General features: G+C 39.0%; 1 protein-coding gene across 1 annotated transcript in view; it reads left to right on the top strand.

Moving 5' to 3' along the window:
• LOC104294600 (chondroitin sulfate proteoglycan 4-like) overlaps positions 1 to 17,983 on the top strand; it is a 27,294-nt gene extending 9,311 nt beyond the window's left edge. Inside the window, exons 6-10 of the mRNA XM_009894222.1 lie at positions 3,389 to 3,587; positions 7,157 to 7,288; positions 11,419 to 11,591; positions 15,263 to 15,446; positions 15,930 to 17,983. Coding sequence (XP_009892524.1) covers positions 3,389 to 3,587; positions 7,157 to 7,288; positions 11,419 to 11,591; positions 15,263 to 15,446; positions 15,930 to 17,983 — 2,742 coding nt within the window. The remainder of the gene's footprint in view (positions 1 to 3,388; positions 3,588 to 7,156; positions 7,289 to 11,418; positions 11,592 to 15,262; positions 15,447 to 15,929) is intronic.
• The last annotated feature ends 239 nt before the right edge of the window (positions 17,984 to 18,222 follow it).

Here is an 18,222-nt window from a genome sequence, read left to right as displayed (position 1 = left end):
CATTCCTGTGTAGGGTGATACTTGCTGGTCCCATGTTCTACCCAAGCAGTCTGTGCTCCTCAAGGACGTTGCTAGTGGTGAACATGGACTAATAAACTGTGTGTTGCCTTTAAAAAGGCAGTTGCTCTCTTGTATCTTTTGAAAGGTTGGAAATGTACAAAATGTACAAAAATATAAAATGAGGGACCAGTAGTGTGAAAGCTGAGGTCCAGTAGGACTGTTTGTGTTGACTGAAGTTTAGCACCTCAGAAATTTTGCAGATCTCAATATGGAGAGTGAGAAAGAACTGCTGAATAATTGAAAAACAAGTTAGCATACCGCATCTGATGTTGAGAAATAGCTCCTGTGAAGAGCTGCGTTACATGGCCAGTGATGTTGGTGTGGATATATGAAAGTTAATTTTGGCCTTTGTCATGGGGCTTCTGGCTAAATGCAAGAAACTGTTGAGCATGTGCGCACATGTTGAATGAGTCCTTCAACTATAGCTCCTTCACTTCTGAGGCATCCATAACATCCCATCTTCAAACAACTTTGTCTGTTGTTATCAAGGTTATGGACACCATCAAGGTTATAAACACCATGGGGAGAGTTCCAGCAGCACAAACAACCAAACATTTTGGGAGTTGTTTATGATTTTTGTCTAGGAAATGAAAGTAAGTGAAGTTTTTAGGGGGTTGTTTTTTGGTTTTTTTTCAGCTGAGAATTTATGGTATGCTGAAGCATTTACGTTCACGTAACATATAAGATACAGAAGGTTGTACTGTCATGAGAGCTTCTCTAATGTATGCTAGTAATCCTTGCATTTAATTTAAAGCCTTTCCATTAGAACAATAAGTGCATGAAGGATATGTTTATTTAGAAACCATACAGCATTTTAGGTATAATTTCCTAAAATTTCCACAGGTTCAATGGTCATTTGTTTTTTTCTGGGGTGGGAATGGGGAAGGGAAATAGGATATTTTAAGGAAATCACTATCCTGGCATTGTTTGCTGTGTTTGTGTATGTGTTTAAGTATATCTTTATGGGGTGTTTAAGTATATCTTTATGGGGAGTGATGCTGTGAAATGACTGTATCATCCTCTTGCCACAAGAGGGCCGTATTTTTCTAGAATTAGATTTTTTGAAAGCCGAACACCGACTTTTTGTTTTTTTCTTTAAATCACTCACTCACCAGAGTATTAAAATGGCCGTGAATATAGAGTGTCTGGTAGGATATATAGCATGCAAGGAGATCCTGATAAGCTGAATGCTGTAAGTAGAGCAGAATGGATTATTTTCCAGCAGGCAGGGTTATGAACCTTTTTTTTGGACCATGCCTGTGGAATGTGTTAGGCACGTGCAAATTTAGTGTAGTGCTACCTTCTGGAAGTTCGGATACGATTTTCTTGGTGCTCTTCAAGGAGGACTTGACCCCAGATGTGGAAAATAAGCCACTTAGACAGTATTTGTAGTATTCTTAGTGTCCGCTTCCCTACAGCCCTTTTCAGCTCTTGGATCTCCTTTCATTCCTCAAGGATCGCATTGCAGGTCATGGAGCACCTGAGCAGATACAATACTTCAAAAAGCACAGTGTGTTAGTGTGCTGGAATAATAGAAATAAACACTGGCTTTATAGCAAAAACCCCTCATTTTTTTCCTTTAAGAGAAAAAAATTTGAAACTTTTGGACATTTAATGAATCATTTATAATAATACATTTGCATAGTCCTTTCTTATGTTTTTGCATATTCTATATGTGAACATTTGGTTTCTGTGTAGAATAATCTGAATCAAGTGCTACTGAGAAGAGGTAAAGGGTCTCAGTACAAAAGCACACTGATGTGCTTCTTTGATGCCACTCAGTAAGTCACCCTTCACTATTAGTCATCATGCTGTGTTTTCACTGGTGGCATCTTTTATCAAACTTTGATAGTAGTAATTGCATTACAGAGAAATACATATTTCAACGGAGAAAATAGCTATTTCCTGGTTGCAAGATATTTTCTATTATAAAATGTAACACAACTTCTTTTTCAAACTTTTTTATAATTAGAAAACACATATAATTTCATTTTAATATTCCTTTTTCCATTGCACGTATTTTGTGAGACAATGTAGTCTGAAATCATTCCTCTATTGAAATGTCATGGCAGAAATCCCAGTGGCTTTAAAGGGTTTTCTTCCATGGCTTTTATTAAAAAGTAAAATTAATACTTAGGGAAAAAATTGTGATTGCTGATTTTCGTTTTGGCAGAGGTAAAATGCCCTTTGTCAAGGATCACGTTTCCTCTTCAACCATTTGGTGTGGTGTTACTACCAGATACTTGTTAAGTGAACTAAGACCCTAGGAGGATAGAAAAGGACAATGCAGTATGCGTTTTGAAGCTTAAGCTGAGGTTGCTTTTTTTCAAGAGCTCAGGCTCCTAAGATAGTACACTGTATAAACTCCACATGGAAAGAATTCATATTGAATATTTAGAAAGTTAATTTCATGTGGAGATAAATATGTGCTGTTCTTTGTTAGTGCTTTTGCTAATTCCAAATAAATACTGCAGAGTTGAAGAGTAAAATGGGCTGTTGCTTATCGTTTCCAAACAAGAAATTATCCAGTGAGATATGAAGCTCAGATAGAAGTCCTTTCAGCTTGAAAGAAGGATTGTGCGGTTTGTGCATATCTTGAGCTAAAAAAACGAAAGCATTTAGATTTACTAGAATTAAGTAATGGGTTTTATACCATCTTTCCAAATTCTAGTTAGCTATTTTGTCTGGAAGCATGACCTTGCAAAGTGCTAAGCAGCTGCTGGAGATGTTGATTCCTTCGTCTCCCACTGGACTGAGCACCTTTGTGGGTTGTTTGGTGCACTAAAAAAGGGACTTTAGTGCATGTTGTTAGAAGGAAATAATGCAGCTACAAGAAGTGTTCCATTTGTATTAGAGATGATGATGTCCCTAGGCTGTTTTTCTTTTTTCTTTTCTGCTGGTGGAAGTAGAGCATATTGAATGCCTTGCCTGCTGTGAAGTACATGACAGCAATATTCCTGTGTATGTGTTGGAAAGGAGCTCCTTGACTCAGTTATCAAAATACAATTGTTGTGTTTGTAAGAGTTTGGATAGTGCCTGACAAATAGAGCACTCCTGCTGCATCTGTCTAAAACTCAAACTGATGTAGGGTGTGTTTGCTTGTATTATTTCGTGGTCTTGTTTTTTTAATACCACTTGTCAACATTAACTATTCCAGTGCATGATCAGAGATTTGGATGGACAGTAAGAAAACCTGTCATAGCTGCTAGTGTTGCATTGCACAAATCTTTATTCTTTTTTTTAGTTTGAAGGATTTTTTCCCCTCAATTTTATTTTGTATGCATTTTTTTATTATTAATATTTTTTTTTATTATTTTTACTTTTCTAGGTCTGGGTGGGTTCAGTCACAGAAATAAGTGTTGATGACCTCTGTGCAGAAGACAAGGACTCCTCACCATCAGAACTGATATATTCCATTACTCCACCTAGCAATGGACACTTGGCTCTGAAGTCATCTCCGAACAAGAGCATCCTTAGTTTCACCCAGGCTCATATAATTGACGGGCAGCTGGTATTTGTACACAATGGTATGTGGTTTCAAAAATACAACCTCTGTTACCAAAATAGTGCTCCTACTCAGTATATTCTTGTTGGTAATCCTTTGAAGATCTCCTTGTAATGTCACAAAAGTCTCAGAGCACTGATTATGTGATACAGGAAGGGGTCTGATGACTACTTAAATGTGTGGGCACCAAGAAACCTTGGTGTATTAGTGGTTCAGCTGGTGGCAGCCTTCTTTCTGAATGAAAGTTTGCGGTAGGGAAATATTGTCTTGCAGCTTTCAGAGATAACTAAATCTTTTTTTTTGACCATTATAATAGAGAATCTCCTGAAGCCTTTCTGTCTTGCTACGGTGCAGAGCTATTCATGGACCAACAGTCTCTCAGATACCTGCCACGGTGTAGCTGTGTTCCTGAGCAGCTTTGGGCAATGAAGTTATGGGTCATCTGGGTGATGTCAACCTCTGATTCAGACTGTGAAGGAATTAAGTTTTAACCATTGACCCTTTTCTGCCAGTGGCCAGAGATTTGGTTGTGTGTGCTGCTGCTGCTAAAGGAAAAATGTGTGATCAATAAAAAAAGAAGTCAGGGCAGCTTCATTCATCCTTGAAGGGCAGTGCTGGGAAGCGGTAGGAGCGAAGATCCCAGCCGGGGTTCCAGTCAGAGGAAGAGGTGCGATACAGTGCGATACAGTGCGATAGCTAATTTTCTCTTGCTCCTGCTCTGTTACCATGTTACCTCAGCTGAAATAAGAAAGGAGGTGCTACAGAAGGAATAACCCAATTTTGGGGAAGGAGATGGAAGAGGTGCAGCACTCTCTTGCCAGCCCTAAGGCAGGCTGGAATTGTTTCCAGTGTTCCTTTTGATGCAGCACTTAATCCAGATCTGTGCTGTGTCTTTGTGAGGCATGGCGCAGGTTAAAGTGCTCTGACTTCGATGCACTGTCTTGCAGAGTGTGTATGTGTTGATGAAATTGCTTTACAAGCAGCTGCTGGTGAGCTGTAAGTATCCTGCTCAAATAATTTGGCCAAGAAATGAAAGGTCAAGAGCATGGCAAAAGTGAGCCGAGCTGTTTAAATTGTTCCGAGGGAGACTTTGACATGTAAAAACCCCTATGGTGGTAGGACGGTGGTACTCTCAGTGTGAGGAAATGAATCCGCTCTGTGTTCCAGAAAGGGCAAATGCACATCTGTAGCCTTAGGAAGTGAATCTTGATTAATAAAAGTAAAAAGAATGGCAAATTTCATTTTCCAGTGAGTGGGAGTGTGGGTTGTACAGTAAATTTGAAATGTAAAATTGCCCAGGTCATATGTCAGCTCTTGCAGCTGCTCTGGCTCTCCCATCTGCACAGCCACGTGGCCTCCAGTGTTTCAGAAAGTACTTCAGTCATTTTGCTTCTTTTCTCAGTCTGTGATTTTCTTTCCTCCTTCATCTTGGACTGTTGCTAGAAGTGTACTTGTTAATCTCATCTTCTTGCTCCCATCCTGGTCCTGGGGCCTTTCCTTATCTGGTTGCTGTTATCTGGTTTTTTACCCCTTTTTTCTCTGTCCCTTGTCTTCAGTCTTCTAGTGTGTGCTAGCTTCTTTGGCTCCTCCTGGGAAGTAGATCCACTTCATGTTCTCCACAGTCTGGCGTCTGCTCTTCTACTCACTCTAACCCTTTCCAAGGGGAAGAGCAGCATCTTCTTGGCTGAGGCAGGCTTTCCATCCCCTGGCTGCTCCTCATGGCACCACAGATCTTTTACATTTGTACATGGCAGTGACTCTCCATCCTCAGGGTCTTTTGTAATGCCAAAGAAAGTACTACTGCACTTTGCTTTTATGCCTCTAATATTAGACATCATAAAATTTTCCCTTCATCTTTGCTCAGTCTTCTGTGTTCCGTTATGCTGCTTGTTCTGTGCTGTGAGTTGCAAATCTCCCTCTTTGTTTTCCCCTTAAATTTTGTATTTGTTTCCTCTGTAATCCCCGATTGTTCTGTCACCAGCATAAATGCAGAACCAGAACATACCTTTCCTTTTCTGTACTCCTCTCTCAGTGGGAGAATTCTTTCCCTTTTCCACCCTTGCTTCCCTCCAGGGTTCTCCCATCCCGCTTTCACCCTATGGGGTCTGCCCTTAAACCCCGCCAGTATTTTCCTTAGGGCAGTACTGAATTGAACTCTTGTTGGTTCTGAAGTCTCTATGTCTTTCCAGTGCAGTTTTTACAATCCTCTTTCTGGTGTCCTTTTTATCACCTCTGATCAGATATGCTTTTAAAAATTAATTGTAATAATACATGCTCCACCCAAGCAGCACTTCAGGATTTAGTTCTGTTCCTGACTCTGCCGATGACAAAATGTCTGTGTCAATTGGGCAGTTGACCTGCACTAGGCGAAAAAGCAAGTGAAGCTAGTCAAGCCTTTTTTTGGCAACCTGAAGCAAATAGTAGACTCCTCAATGCCTTTTTTTAAATGCACAATTACTTGTGCATTTCTATCAAAAGAAAACATTAGAGAATAAAAGCTTTTAAAATAAAAACAATATGACCTGATCTTGCAGAGCTTCTTCGGTGCCTGGCTGGATATAAGAGCCTTGCCTAGGCTCAGAATCCACAGATCCCAGAACCCACATTTAATTTTTCTGATATGTTAATTTATAGTGAGGCAAGGAGTGCTGATCTTTAAGTGAAGGTACATGGCACCCTCTCACTTTCAGGATATATATTCCCATAGCAAGATCTCACTGCTAAATTTGGCAAAGCAAGTAGAAGAGCAGTGGTAACTGTTTGCAACAGTTAATGTTTCAATTTTTCATTCTCTCTTTCTGCTAAATTAAACCATTTGGGGAGCCTCTACTTAAAGCAAGATACAGGAAGCTCTGTACACCTGAATCAGTCAGTTCTGAGAGATGTATTTTTACAGGAATCCACTCAGACTCCTGGAGGTATTTTGCTATTACTTGTGCCAAAGTACATACAAGTCCTAAATTGAAGAAAAAAATGTGCATTTATTATGAGTGAACATAACCTCTGAAATAGTTTAAGCTGTGACAACATATGCTCTTCAGCAAAGCTGAAGTGGTGCAAAGAGGCAAAGGAAACAACCTGAGAGTTGATTTAGTCCTTTAAATAAAAATCAAAATGAAAGAACATTCTAGATGTTTTTCTCCCCAAATTCCTTCTTTGTGAAAACGTCACTGCTTATGTACTTTGGTCCCTCCTAAGATATAAAAGGAGTAGGAAATTTGGGAGTCTCCCCTAAGTTTAACTCTCCCCCACATTCCCAAGTAGAAAATTTGTCTCCCAAAGTTTAACTTGGTTTCAGCTCCACTGGGGTCAGTGAAGAAAGAAAGGAAGGGCCACTGTGCTAATTTATATTTAAGGGATTTCTGACCTTCAGTGTAAGCAACAGCCAGTAGTTCTTCATTGAGAAAGTGTTCTCTGTATTATTAATTTATTTAATTCTAATTAAAAGACTAAGGTACTGATGAAAAGTTGCTTCAGGATGACTTTGGATGTATTTCACTGTAGCCAAAACCAAAAGGTGTCTAGTGTATATATGTTTTAGATGACAAATAGAGTAATATGAGAATAAATACACATTTCTGTTTTCTACAGGAGCAATGTCTGGAGGTTTCAACTTCCAGGTAACAGATGGTTTGAACTTTGCACCTCGACAGATTTTTAGCATCACAGCTCGGATGCTAGTCATTAGCCTTGAAGTGAACAAAGGACTCGGAGTCTTTCCAGGTCTGTTTTTAAAGATTATCATGATTTCATCCACCTGAAAAAATTGTATAATATACAGTTATTTCTCAGATAGCTAGCAGCTAAACTATAGAAAACTGTACCTAGGAAGTCTATCTGTCTGATTTTTAAAAGAACAGTTATATTTTCTCAAACAAAATATTGCTTTATTGTTTTATAGTCTTTAACTTTTTGTTACGCACATGTGCTTGGAGTCATGGAAATTGGCAGTGAAGTATATAAGCACAGGGTGACAATAACACTGCCTAAACTCTGAACATTCTCCATTCAGATTTGTTTAAAAGCCCTATATTATATTCATATTTTTAGAGGTGTCTTAGCTGGTTGTGATTTTGCCTGGTAAAAGCAGAGTGAAGCTTGTGTCTGTGGGATTCTGAATAGCACATGAAAGCTGGCCAGATTGCTAGTTCGCTTTCTTACTGTTTGAGCTGAGTTACAGAGAGCAACAGAGACTGATGAGTCAGAAGGACTGAAAACTTTGATTAGTATTTGTGCATTTGGAAATAGTTGTATCAGCAGCTGAGTATTTTTTTTAATGAAATCCTGCTCCTGCAGGAGTCAGTGTGTTAAGAGAGTCTCTCCAGAGCCATTTACTGCTTTGCATTGGTGAGAGTAATCCCTCGTTGAGTTAGTAATCTAACATTAATTGCAGGATTAAAGGAGAAATGAAGATTAGCCTTCTCTCAGCAATGTCTTGCATCACACTTTTGTTTGTGCTGCCTTCTTTTTGCTCTGAACATGATCTGTATAGCCAGAGAGAGATTGAGAATTGGTAAAGCTCTGTAGGTATTAATCTGTAGCTTTATTTATTAATGTGCTACAGAAGAGGAGCACTTTAGTTTCTTAAACTTCCGGAACATAAGCTGCATAAACAAAGGCTTGCAACAAAAGCCACTTAAACAGAGGCAAAAAAAAATGAGATTGTAGCAGCATGATCTTGTAATTCAGTCGATATAAATGGGATTCACATAAATCCACTTACAAAGCTTATTAATCTACGATTTTGGTGTATAAGGTTGCCTCAGGCACAGGGATTTACAGGAACTCTATCTTAAGCCAAAGATAATTGTAAGAAAAGTATGCCTGATACTTCCATAGAAGGCAAAGTCTCTAGACTGTCTATCAGTTCTCCAGTTAGCAAAATACAGTATTTTCAGCACTGCAAGCTGTATTCATCTAAGCCTACATTTTTTTCCTGAATTCTTGTTTACTTTGGCTTAGCAAAATTCCATTTTGGTGTTAAAAAATATTACTAGCTTTTACACCTGTTCTATTTATGATACGTTTTAAAGACGTTCTGGAGCTGTATGAATTTCAGCTGTACTTGCTCATCATGAAGTCACTATTACAACAATGATCATGCCAAATGGTTAATACACATATAAACAACAGCCAGTGTCCTGTTTTCCAGCACTGCCGGAAAACTTAATTTTGAGACAATTTGAAGAATCTTCTCTCTAGGGAAGTAAAAATTGAATATATCGTGAAGAATTTACCATGTTTCATGACTAGGTATAAACTATTTTTTCAAGCATATTTTTCTGCAATTTTGTAAGAGCATGTACTGCTGTATTCCCTTGTGTTGGATATACCAGATTTGTTTATACTATTTATGGATTTTTTCTGTTCAACAGAAGCTTCTTTTATTCAGCATGCTCAGTAAATTGACTCCTACATATATGAGTTTTTTCTTAGAAATGCTAGATATCTACAATGTGAGCATTTGCTCTCTTCAGGGAAGCAGTTGCTCAAAGAAGGAATGAGCTGAGTTGCTCTTTGAGGAGGAGAGGCAGCCTGACTTGTAGGTATTCGGAAGTAGAACTGTCTTAAGTAGTCAGTAGATGAGATGATTCATAACTGTTTAGCAGTGATAGGCAGAATGCTCATGCTGAATTACTTTCCATCTTAAAAGTAGGCAGTAAAAATGGACACCAAAATTATTAGGTACCAATAATGGTCTTATGCTGTGGCATTCTACTTAGTATGGATTAGTTTGGCCCTACTCTGCATCACCCATCCTTGTTGTGTGTCTTCCTCCCCTCTCTCTGTTCCTTTCCCCAGTGTCTGGGTGGGGTTGGTTTTGTGATCTCTCTGCTACGGTGTCTGATAACAAGCAGACAGTGCTCTCACTTCCCTTTCCTTCCCCCAGTCTGGCAAATAACCTTCCTCTCCCAGTGGAGGGGTCAGACCAGAGCAGAACTACTGTAAGTGCTGGAAAAAGTTCCGAAGTCTCAGGACAGAAGTGAGTGAAGGAGAAGATTATATTTGGGGGAGGATCCCATTTTACAGGAAAGCATGAGACAATTTATTGTCTGTGGCCCTAGACTGTATTTCAGCCTCTGCTGGGCAGTGGGTGAGATCAGGTCTATTAGGAACGAACAGGGGCTTTGTGGTATGCATCCTCTGTCCCTGTCTCCCTGCACTGTGATGGCGGTGGTGAGATAACCTGGTTTGGTTATGAAAAATTGGAGTGGTAACTTCCAGCACTACAGTGTGACCATATTTGAGAGTTACTCTGTCTTAACACTGTTAAGGCAATGAGACCTGCTTTGCCTAAGTAGGAGGTTATTGAGAAATAACTGTTTGCAGATACACGTCATCTGATCAACTGTTGCTCTCAGTTGTACTTTCCTGACCACATCTGCTGTACACACAACTCAAGGTTATGCTTCCCTTTCTGCAGTCACGCAAAAAAAGGGAAAAAAAGAGAGAGGAAGAAGAGGGAGGCTTCTTGTATTGGATATAGCGTGGGAGAATTTTTCTAGATCTGAGGGGCTGCTTTGCTTTTCAAAACAGTATGGAGACAGAGAAGCATGGGAAGGTAAAAAGGGGAAAACAGGCAGAGTCAGAGATCTCATTTCATGATATCAACTCTGTTTCAAAGTTTTGTCATTTGAACCAGGGCACAAATACATCTAAACAGGCAGAATCCTGATGTTACTAATGGCTTGCAAAGCATCTCCATTCTTCAGTTTGCTTACCATATTTTTTCTTTTGAATATTATAGCAGGAACATGTTATTTTGTGTTATTCCTGTATAAACATTACACTTTGTCGAAGATGGATTGATAATTCAGAGTTCAAGGAAGATACTGCTGGTATCTGAAATTGTGTATTGATACCTAGAAAAGCTTGTTGCTCAAGAAAAAAAGAAAATGTAAAAATGAGGGCAGAAATGGGGGCAGGGGGAATAGGATTATGGGAATCTATTGCTCCTCCAAAAGTATCATTAAACATGAGACTTAGTTTGCTGAGTGTGTACCATGAAACAGTGCATCAATAAGAAGCCAAATAAAACTTCTTTCTTCTTTTAGGAAATTACTAGGTTTGGTTTTGTCACAGCTATGTCAAAAATTGTCTTGGTTTGACTAAATGCCAGAAAGCTCTTTATATTCTTTATAATATTTAAGCAAAAAGGTACTGGTTAGTGTGATGGTATGTAGTAAAAGGATTTTGTTACTTCTTGGTGTCCATCCATCTTAATAATACTTTATTTCAGTTCAGGCCATTATTTCTGTTGTGTGGTGGTCTCCCTGATTTCTTTAATTCAATATTTATTTTTAATTTCATTTGATGAAAATCGTCCTTCATATCGATACGGTGTGGTACAAGCTTCAGAAATAATTGATTTGGTTTGTGTGTTCACTAGAAACTTTGCTGTGTTAAGGCTTCTCTCTGCCAAATCACCCTGCCTTCTGTGGGCAACTAGGATTACCAGACAACATTACCAATGGTGTCTTCAGCTGGAGTCTTAATTGGGTTCTAGACATGTAATAGAGGAATAGGGCTTCTTATACATGCTCTACTCCTTACTTTGGGTTGTTCTTGCAGAAGCTGGTGTTTAGCAATTATGTGCACTGAAGAGAACTGCACTTTTTTCATTTCTGTAAAGCAGAGGTACATCCTACTGATGGGCTTTTTGACTGAAAAAGCTGTGGAAGAGTTGTAACTAGAAATTAACTAGAAAAAGAGTAAACTTGCTCATCTTATAAAATGTTATTAAAATGCTAAGTAGAATATCTAGATGAGAGGGTGAGTTGTGCTTACAAAACTTACCCTTTGGGAAAAATTGCTGTTGCAAATCTATGTTACTTATAATTGACATTTTTTAGGTTCCAGGAAACCTATTTTACGACATGATCTGAAAGCTGTAACCAATGATGTGACCAATACAGGAAACAGAACTATAACTTTTATGATTGTAACTTCCCCAAAACTTGGAAGGCTGATCAGAGTAAGTTCTGATAATACCACTCAGGAAATCCTCAGTTTTACACAGTCTATGGTAAGCATTTACTTTTAATAACTAGCTCAGGGGTAGATTGTTACTTCAAAGGGCATCTCAGTTGCTTGTTCTTTGTCTGATCCAGTAACCAAGCATATGTGACCCATCAGTGCAATCACCAAGATTTGCTGTGTTATTAAATATCTGGCAGCTAGTAACGAACGCAAGGGGAGCCTTTGTTCCTCTCTGCTTGGGTACTAGCAGGAGCTTGGCAATTTCCACTGTTTTACTTGTAACAGTATTTTTCAAGAAGAGCTGTTCTGGTGCCATTAACCAGCAGTCCGAGGTTGGAAGCCTTTATTTTTTGGCAGAAGGAATAGACTTTTGCTCTATGAAAAGTCCAAGTATCAAATTCATTTCAGCTGTACACAGTGCTCACGGGTGTCCCCAAGAGGGCTTTTATTGACTTGATTGGCTCTGATATTAAGTGTTTAAAGAATCTTTACTGTGAAACAGGGTCTCATACTTGAATGACTGAAACGTGGCAGCTCATGTAACATGATGGAAAACATTCTTTTGCAACTGAAAAGTAGTGACTTAGGTCTCTGTACAGAATCTGAATCTGTGTGCTCTGTGTGCATTTAGGTTATTCTCAAAATCTAAGCGGGGGAGATAAAAGGAGCTCAATCTGACTTTGCTGGTGGAAAAATTAAGAGATAATTTGGTCTTAATCTACATTTACAGGTTGTAAAAGTGGCTGTTTGATTTAGTGTTCAAAGGAGTGGAAAATCTATTGGCCAGAATTTGAAACTTGGCCAATTAAAACTGGAAAAAAGGTTGACATTTTTATTAGTTATCATCATACTTTGAAAGAACCTGACTAAGGACTGGGGTGGAATGAATCTCTGCTTGAGCTTGATGAGCACAGAATGTTTCTCTTGAAACTGTGTTCTAATCCCGTTATGTTACTGGTGTTGTTGCAATAGTTGCTAAGTTTTGTCTTACATTATAATGGAGATAAACTGTGTGATGACACTGTTCCCTTCTGTTCCGAAAATGTGTGATTTTCATGAGCATTAGATGAAACAGTTAAGCATGTCAGACAGAAAATCTTTCAGCTAAGGTTTTGAAGTTTTACTCTTTTTGCCTATGGATATGATCTTTACATGTTTGTCAGACAGTTCCACGTCAGAACATGCCACATTCTCTATAGCTTTAGTTCTTATTAATGTATAGCTAACTTTCCTTTGAACTTTGTAAATTATGTAAGGATTTGAGCTGTAATAATGTGTATGCTTTTCTTCTCTGTCAGAGGTATTTGTATTGGCCACTTTCGCTTCAGACAAAAAGAGCTAAGTGACTTACTGCAGGTAGAATGAAGGTATCCTAGGCAGCTTGCTATTTATTCTGGTAGAGAGTGACGTATAAGGGAAAGAAAAAAGATCCTAAATAAACTTTTGCTCTGTAGCGTGTTGTAGCCGCATGAAGTTAAATACCAGTGAGAAAATGACATTGATATTACAAACATTGTCTATTTTCCATGTAATGGAGAATAAGGTATTCAATTTCTGTTTGGTAGTAAGAAGCTTGTAAATCTAATTTGAATTGAAAATATTTTGTGTTAGTTTACTTCTTTGGGTTTTCATTGACTTCATTCTGTATTGTGGAACTTGAACTTCTGACAAGTACTGTGCAGCTAGCTTATAGAAGTAGTTAGCACTTTTTCTATGGTGCTGAACTCTTCCCTATGTCCAGTAGTTTATTGCTTTGTTGCCAAAGAAAAAGAAGAATTGAAATCACTATTGCATTCCAAGAAATTTTTTCACGGACGGTTGTTGTTCAGCCAATATAGGAAAATTAGTTGTGCATTAAACACACATGAATAACACAGTAGTTTCTGACATGACATTTGGGTTTTTTTTTCTCTGCCAGTACTTTCTGTGGTATCTTAGAAGTATTTTCATCTTGCAGCAAGCCACAGTTTCTTCATTATATTTAAAATCATTACAGGGGTAAAGACAGAAATCCTCACCAATTCCATTCACTTCTTAGCCCAGATACTAGCATGGGCTTGCAATTGAAAAAAAATAAAATATCCTATTAAGATTGATACTAAACACCCCTGAATTTAAAGGATGCATGTTGTGCCTGTTCTTGTTAAAAAAATTTGCTTTCTCCAAGTTGGAGTCCTAGAGACATGCCTTGGAAAGTTGTCCTTAATAAATTTACCCTTTTAATGTTGACTTTTTTTGTTTTGTCCTATAATAGCCATTAAGAATTAAATCAGTATGGGGAAAGCATAAACATGGAGATGTGCAGGCAGCATTTTATGACATAAGTCTGAATTTTTTTGATAATAAGTTGGAAAGGTTTTGGGGCTGCCAAGCCCTGTTTCCCTTGTGATCTCTGTGGGGAGATCATTGCAGTCATTTCAGGATTAGCTCTCTGTGACTGTGGTCGCAGCTCGGATTCTATACTGCTAAACTGCTTCCTCCCTGATAGCAGTAGGGTTTTTTTTCGTTTTCTTTTTTCACACCTTTCAAGCATATGTGGTGGGAATGTGTGCTAACAAGTTCCTTCAGGGTGTTTGCAAGCTGTGTAGAGTCTGTTACAAATAGTGAACTCAGAGTCAGCACCATCTTAACAGGGACCTCTGTGGCAATTATGAACAAACACATGCAAGCCAGGTCACTGGTTGCCTGGGAATTTGCCAGGGATTTAATAGGTATAGCTGTCTTCAGGTCAGTGGATGAATTATCAAGCAGACCAGATGCTGAATCTACTGGATGAGATTTAGTAAGTGTTCTGGTCTTGTTATTAGGAATCCTATTGCAGTTTCAATGTATTACAGTATTAATCTTAAAGTTCGGTTGTAGTTCCAGCTGGTGAGAATCCTAGTCTGAAAATACTGCCTTTTGCTTTAGGGCCTAAAGAGATAAATGGTTATATCTTGTATAAATATGTGTTTCTCTGCAGATCTACTGCAGTATTTTGCAGTACTTTGAAGCTTAAATCCTCACAGTGGGACTGATAGGATTCTCTTGAGTGTGACGATCTGCAAGGTCAGTGGAGGCAGGTATAGGACAAGCCAGGTTCCTTCCTGTCTCTTAGGAATCACTTTCTTGCTGTGCCATAGAATTTTTTCACTAAGTAATCCCATCAGCTCTTTGGTTATAAACAAGAGTGTATTTCAATGGTCCTTGCAGCTCCTCCTTGTTTCCATAGTTTCTTACCAAGTATTTTTTGCTATTCACCATTAAATACCTGCATCAAAGTCCTTTTAAAGTCTTCAGTCTTTCATGTGCTTTTTCAGGACAATGAATCCAGTCCTGCTGGTATCCTTATAAAGAAAAAACCCTAGACGTATGATGCTCTGATTCACTAAAGATACAGTCCAGCTGAGTTCATGTTCACCGTTACCATTACTAGTTTGAGAGAAGTTTCTCAATGTTTTATATCTCTGTTCTTAACATAAGGCCTTTAGTAACCATTCATGCCCAGTACCGTTTCACCTACTTTCAAGTAAGCTTTTCTGACAACACAGAGTCCATCTTAAGAGAAAGATAAATGCAAGATGATCTCCATGTAAGTTGCATATACACTGTGTGTGAACTAAGGGACAAAGGCCTCTCTTGAACACTGTCCTTAAGAGATTTTTTTTTCTCTCCTTACACTTCTGTATTTAAAATTATTCTTCTCTTACACCTATGGCTTTTCTTTACCCTAAACAGGTGGATGAAGGTGTCATCATGTATGAGCACTTACATGCTGAGTCAGCTGGCTGGAGTGCAGAAGATTTCTTTACCTTTACTGTCTCCTCTCCGCCATCATCTCTGGACCTCCAGGTGTTCCATATTGACATTTCATATGAAATTACGAGGCATGATCGGAACAGTCGTCTTCTGGCAAATACAGGTAAAGAAGCTGTACTGTTTGGGCTCCAAGTTGGTTTGGATCTGTCAGGGTACCAATGAACAAATGTCAAAAAACAAAGGCTACTTTCTCTTCAGTAACAAATGACTGGAATACTTCTGTCACAGAGCGTAGAGTAGATAGTATCTTGGAAAACTGCATCTTAAAAATGAGATTAACTGCCTATATTAGATCCTCCCTACTGCTGTGGTAGGTATTTTCCATTTTGCTATAATAGTATGTGAAAACACTGTCAGAAGCTTTATTTCTTTAATCTTAATGTATGCATCAATAGAAAATCTTGCCTCCTATATGTGGCTGAATTTTAAAAATAGAGGTAATATATTTTTAGCTGTGACGTATGGAAATCAAGGATACCATGAAGCAGAGACTTTTCTGAGGATCATCAGTATTTGATATTTAATTTCTGAAACAGTACAACTGTAAAATATTCAATGTCTGAGATTCTCTTTTCCTTTCTGCTAGGTGCCGTAGTCCAGGAAGGAGGTAGAGTATTAATCAACAAAACAAATTTAGATGCTTCAAATCTACTGATTAAGCTACCTGAGGTACAGCGCTTCATGTATGAAGTCTGGTATCAAGTTGTATCTTTACCCCAACATGGCATGATTGTTGTTGGAGAAAGAAACGTTACCAAAGAAAAACCTAACTTCTCCCAATACATACTGAACAAATTTGGAATTGTGTACGTACATGATAATTCGGAATCGCGTAGTGACAATTTCACTTTTGCTGTTTGGTTAAACCTAAAGAGCAAGTCTGCAACAAAGCCCCATAGCGAAGTTTTAGAGGAGATGTTTAATATCACTGTTGTTCCAGTGAATGACCAAGCTCCGGAATTGAAGACTAAAAGGCTGCATTTGAAAGTCCTGCAAGGAGATGTGTCAGTGCTAGGGTCCGAGAATCTGAAAGTTGAAGACCTAGATAACACCCCAGCTGAGCTCAAATACACCATTGTCAGCAACCCCAATAATGGTTATCTAGCAATGAAAAGCAATCTTAGTGTCTCTATAAAGGATTTCACACAAGCTGATGTTGATAGTGGTAAAGTTTGGTTTGTGCAGGATGGAAGTTCATCTTCTGGGGTGTTTTATTTCAGTGTGACAGATGGTAAACATCGCCCTTTGTACAAACTATTCAGTCTTGAAGTCATACCAATCGCTCTTGTCCTCGTCAACCTTACCAATGTTGCACTTCCACAGGGCCAGACGTCTGTCACTATTACTAATATGCAGCTTTCAGCTGTCACGAATGGAAAAAGCACGAATATCATGTATGAAATAACTCAGCCACTCAAATATGGACACCTGATGATTGGAAATGAGCAGGTTACTAAATTTGAGCAGACAGATTTGTACTCAGGAAGGCTGTCTTACCACCTGACAAATCTCACTGCATCCAGAGAAGTACTGGAGTTTATGGTCTTCACTGCAGAAAGCAATCTAACAGGACAAGTGTTGAACATCGCAGTGAAGCCTTTAGTACAAGTTGTACCTAACATGCAGATTTCAAATCAAGCAGCTTATAAATTCAGAAGCATTGACCTGGATGCTTCTGAGCTAGCCAATTTGACAAATAGTAATCCTAGGTTTGAAGTGATAGTGCCCCCATCTCATGGAAGGATTGTAAAGAAAAGGTTCGTGAATGATACTGTGTTTGAAGATGTTCAGACATTCACCCAGGCTGACATTGATAGTGGTGTTGTGCTTCTAGACATAGACACGAATATGACAGGCATTGATTCTTTAAATGACTCATTCACGTTTATACTCAGGGCAGATACTGTGCAGCCTGCTGTTGGCTATTTTCAGTATTCCATTGTGCCATACAGTCCTTCACTTGTGCAGGATTTTACAACTGAAGTGCCTTCTGTAACCAGCACAACCACTTTAAAGATTTACACTACCTCAAAGGACGAGCCACCAGCCTCCTCTCAGAATGCAGAGCCTACAGCAGCATCACAGAAGACTGTACCAACCATGTGGCCAGGGCAGAATGGCTGGGGAAATCTACATGAGGAAGGTCCATTGCTAAATCTGGCAATGGGAACAAGTGGGTCTGCGGGGACTAAGACCACAGCCCAGGTTAATGCCAGGAGTCCCAGAGAGCAGGCAGGTGAAAGCAGCAACCCTTGGTACATCATTATACCCCTGGTCCTGGTGTCTGTGCTGCTCATGGTTGCTGTTATTTCTGTGTGCATTTTGCTAATATGTCAGAAGAAAGAAAAGACAAAACCGCCTGTCAAAAGTCAAACAGATGCAGTCCTCAGTAGTCCGGATCGGTGTCTGGAACGGAGCTTGACTATACCCAGTGTTACAGTGACTCCTCTCCTGAAGGGGGCTGAGAGAAGTACAGCCTCAACATTCATGGCTGTAAGACACGAACAGCTGCTTCCCACAGTGGTTTCTACGACTGTAGAACGGTCTCAGCAAAACAGCTGGTTAAGCCTTGATCCTGAAATGATCCAGTATTGTCGGAAAACAAACCCAGCTTTGAAGCGCAATCAATACTGGGTGTAGGTATGGCCAGTTTTGGTCATGCTGATTGATGTAGTATGAAAAAGAGAGTATACACTGTTGACATATAATTTGTTCTTTATTACACTTATTTATTATAGGTCAAATGATGCACTGTTTGTTAGATGAAAGCCAAATACCTGTGAAACAACAGTAATAAAAATCTTAATGATTATGGTGGCCATAAGATTTCCGGTTGGTACTTCAGCAAAATTTCCACTTAATTCGGTGCAGAACTTGGC

This window comes from Charadrius vociferus, unplaced genomic scaffold, assembly GCF_000708025.1.
Source record: "Charadrius vociferus isolate BGI_N301 unplaced genomic scaffold, ASM70802v2 scaffold70, whole genome shotgun sequence".
Taxonomy (NCBI): domain Eukaryota; kingdom Metazoa; phylum Chordata; class Aves; order Charadriiformes; family Charadriidae; genus Charadrius; species Charadrius vociferus.
The sequence above is the reverse complement of the archived record's forward strand: the minus strand, read 5'-3'. Positions and strand labels throughout refer to the sequence as shown.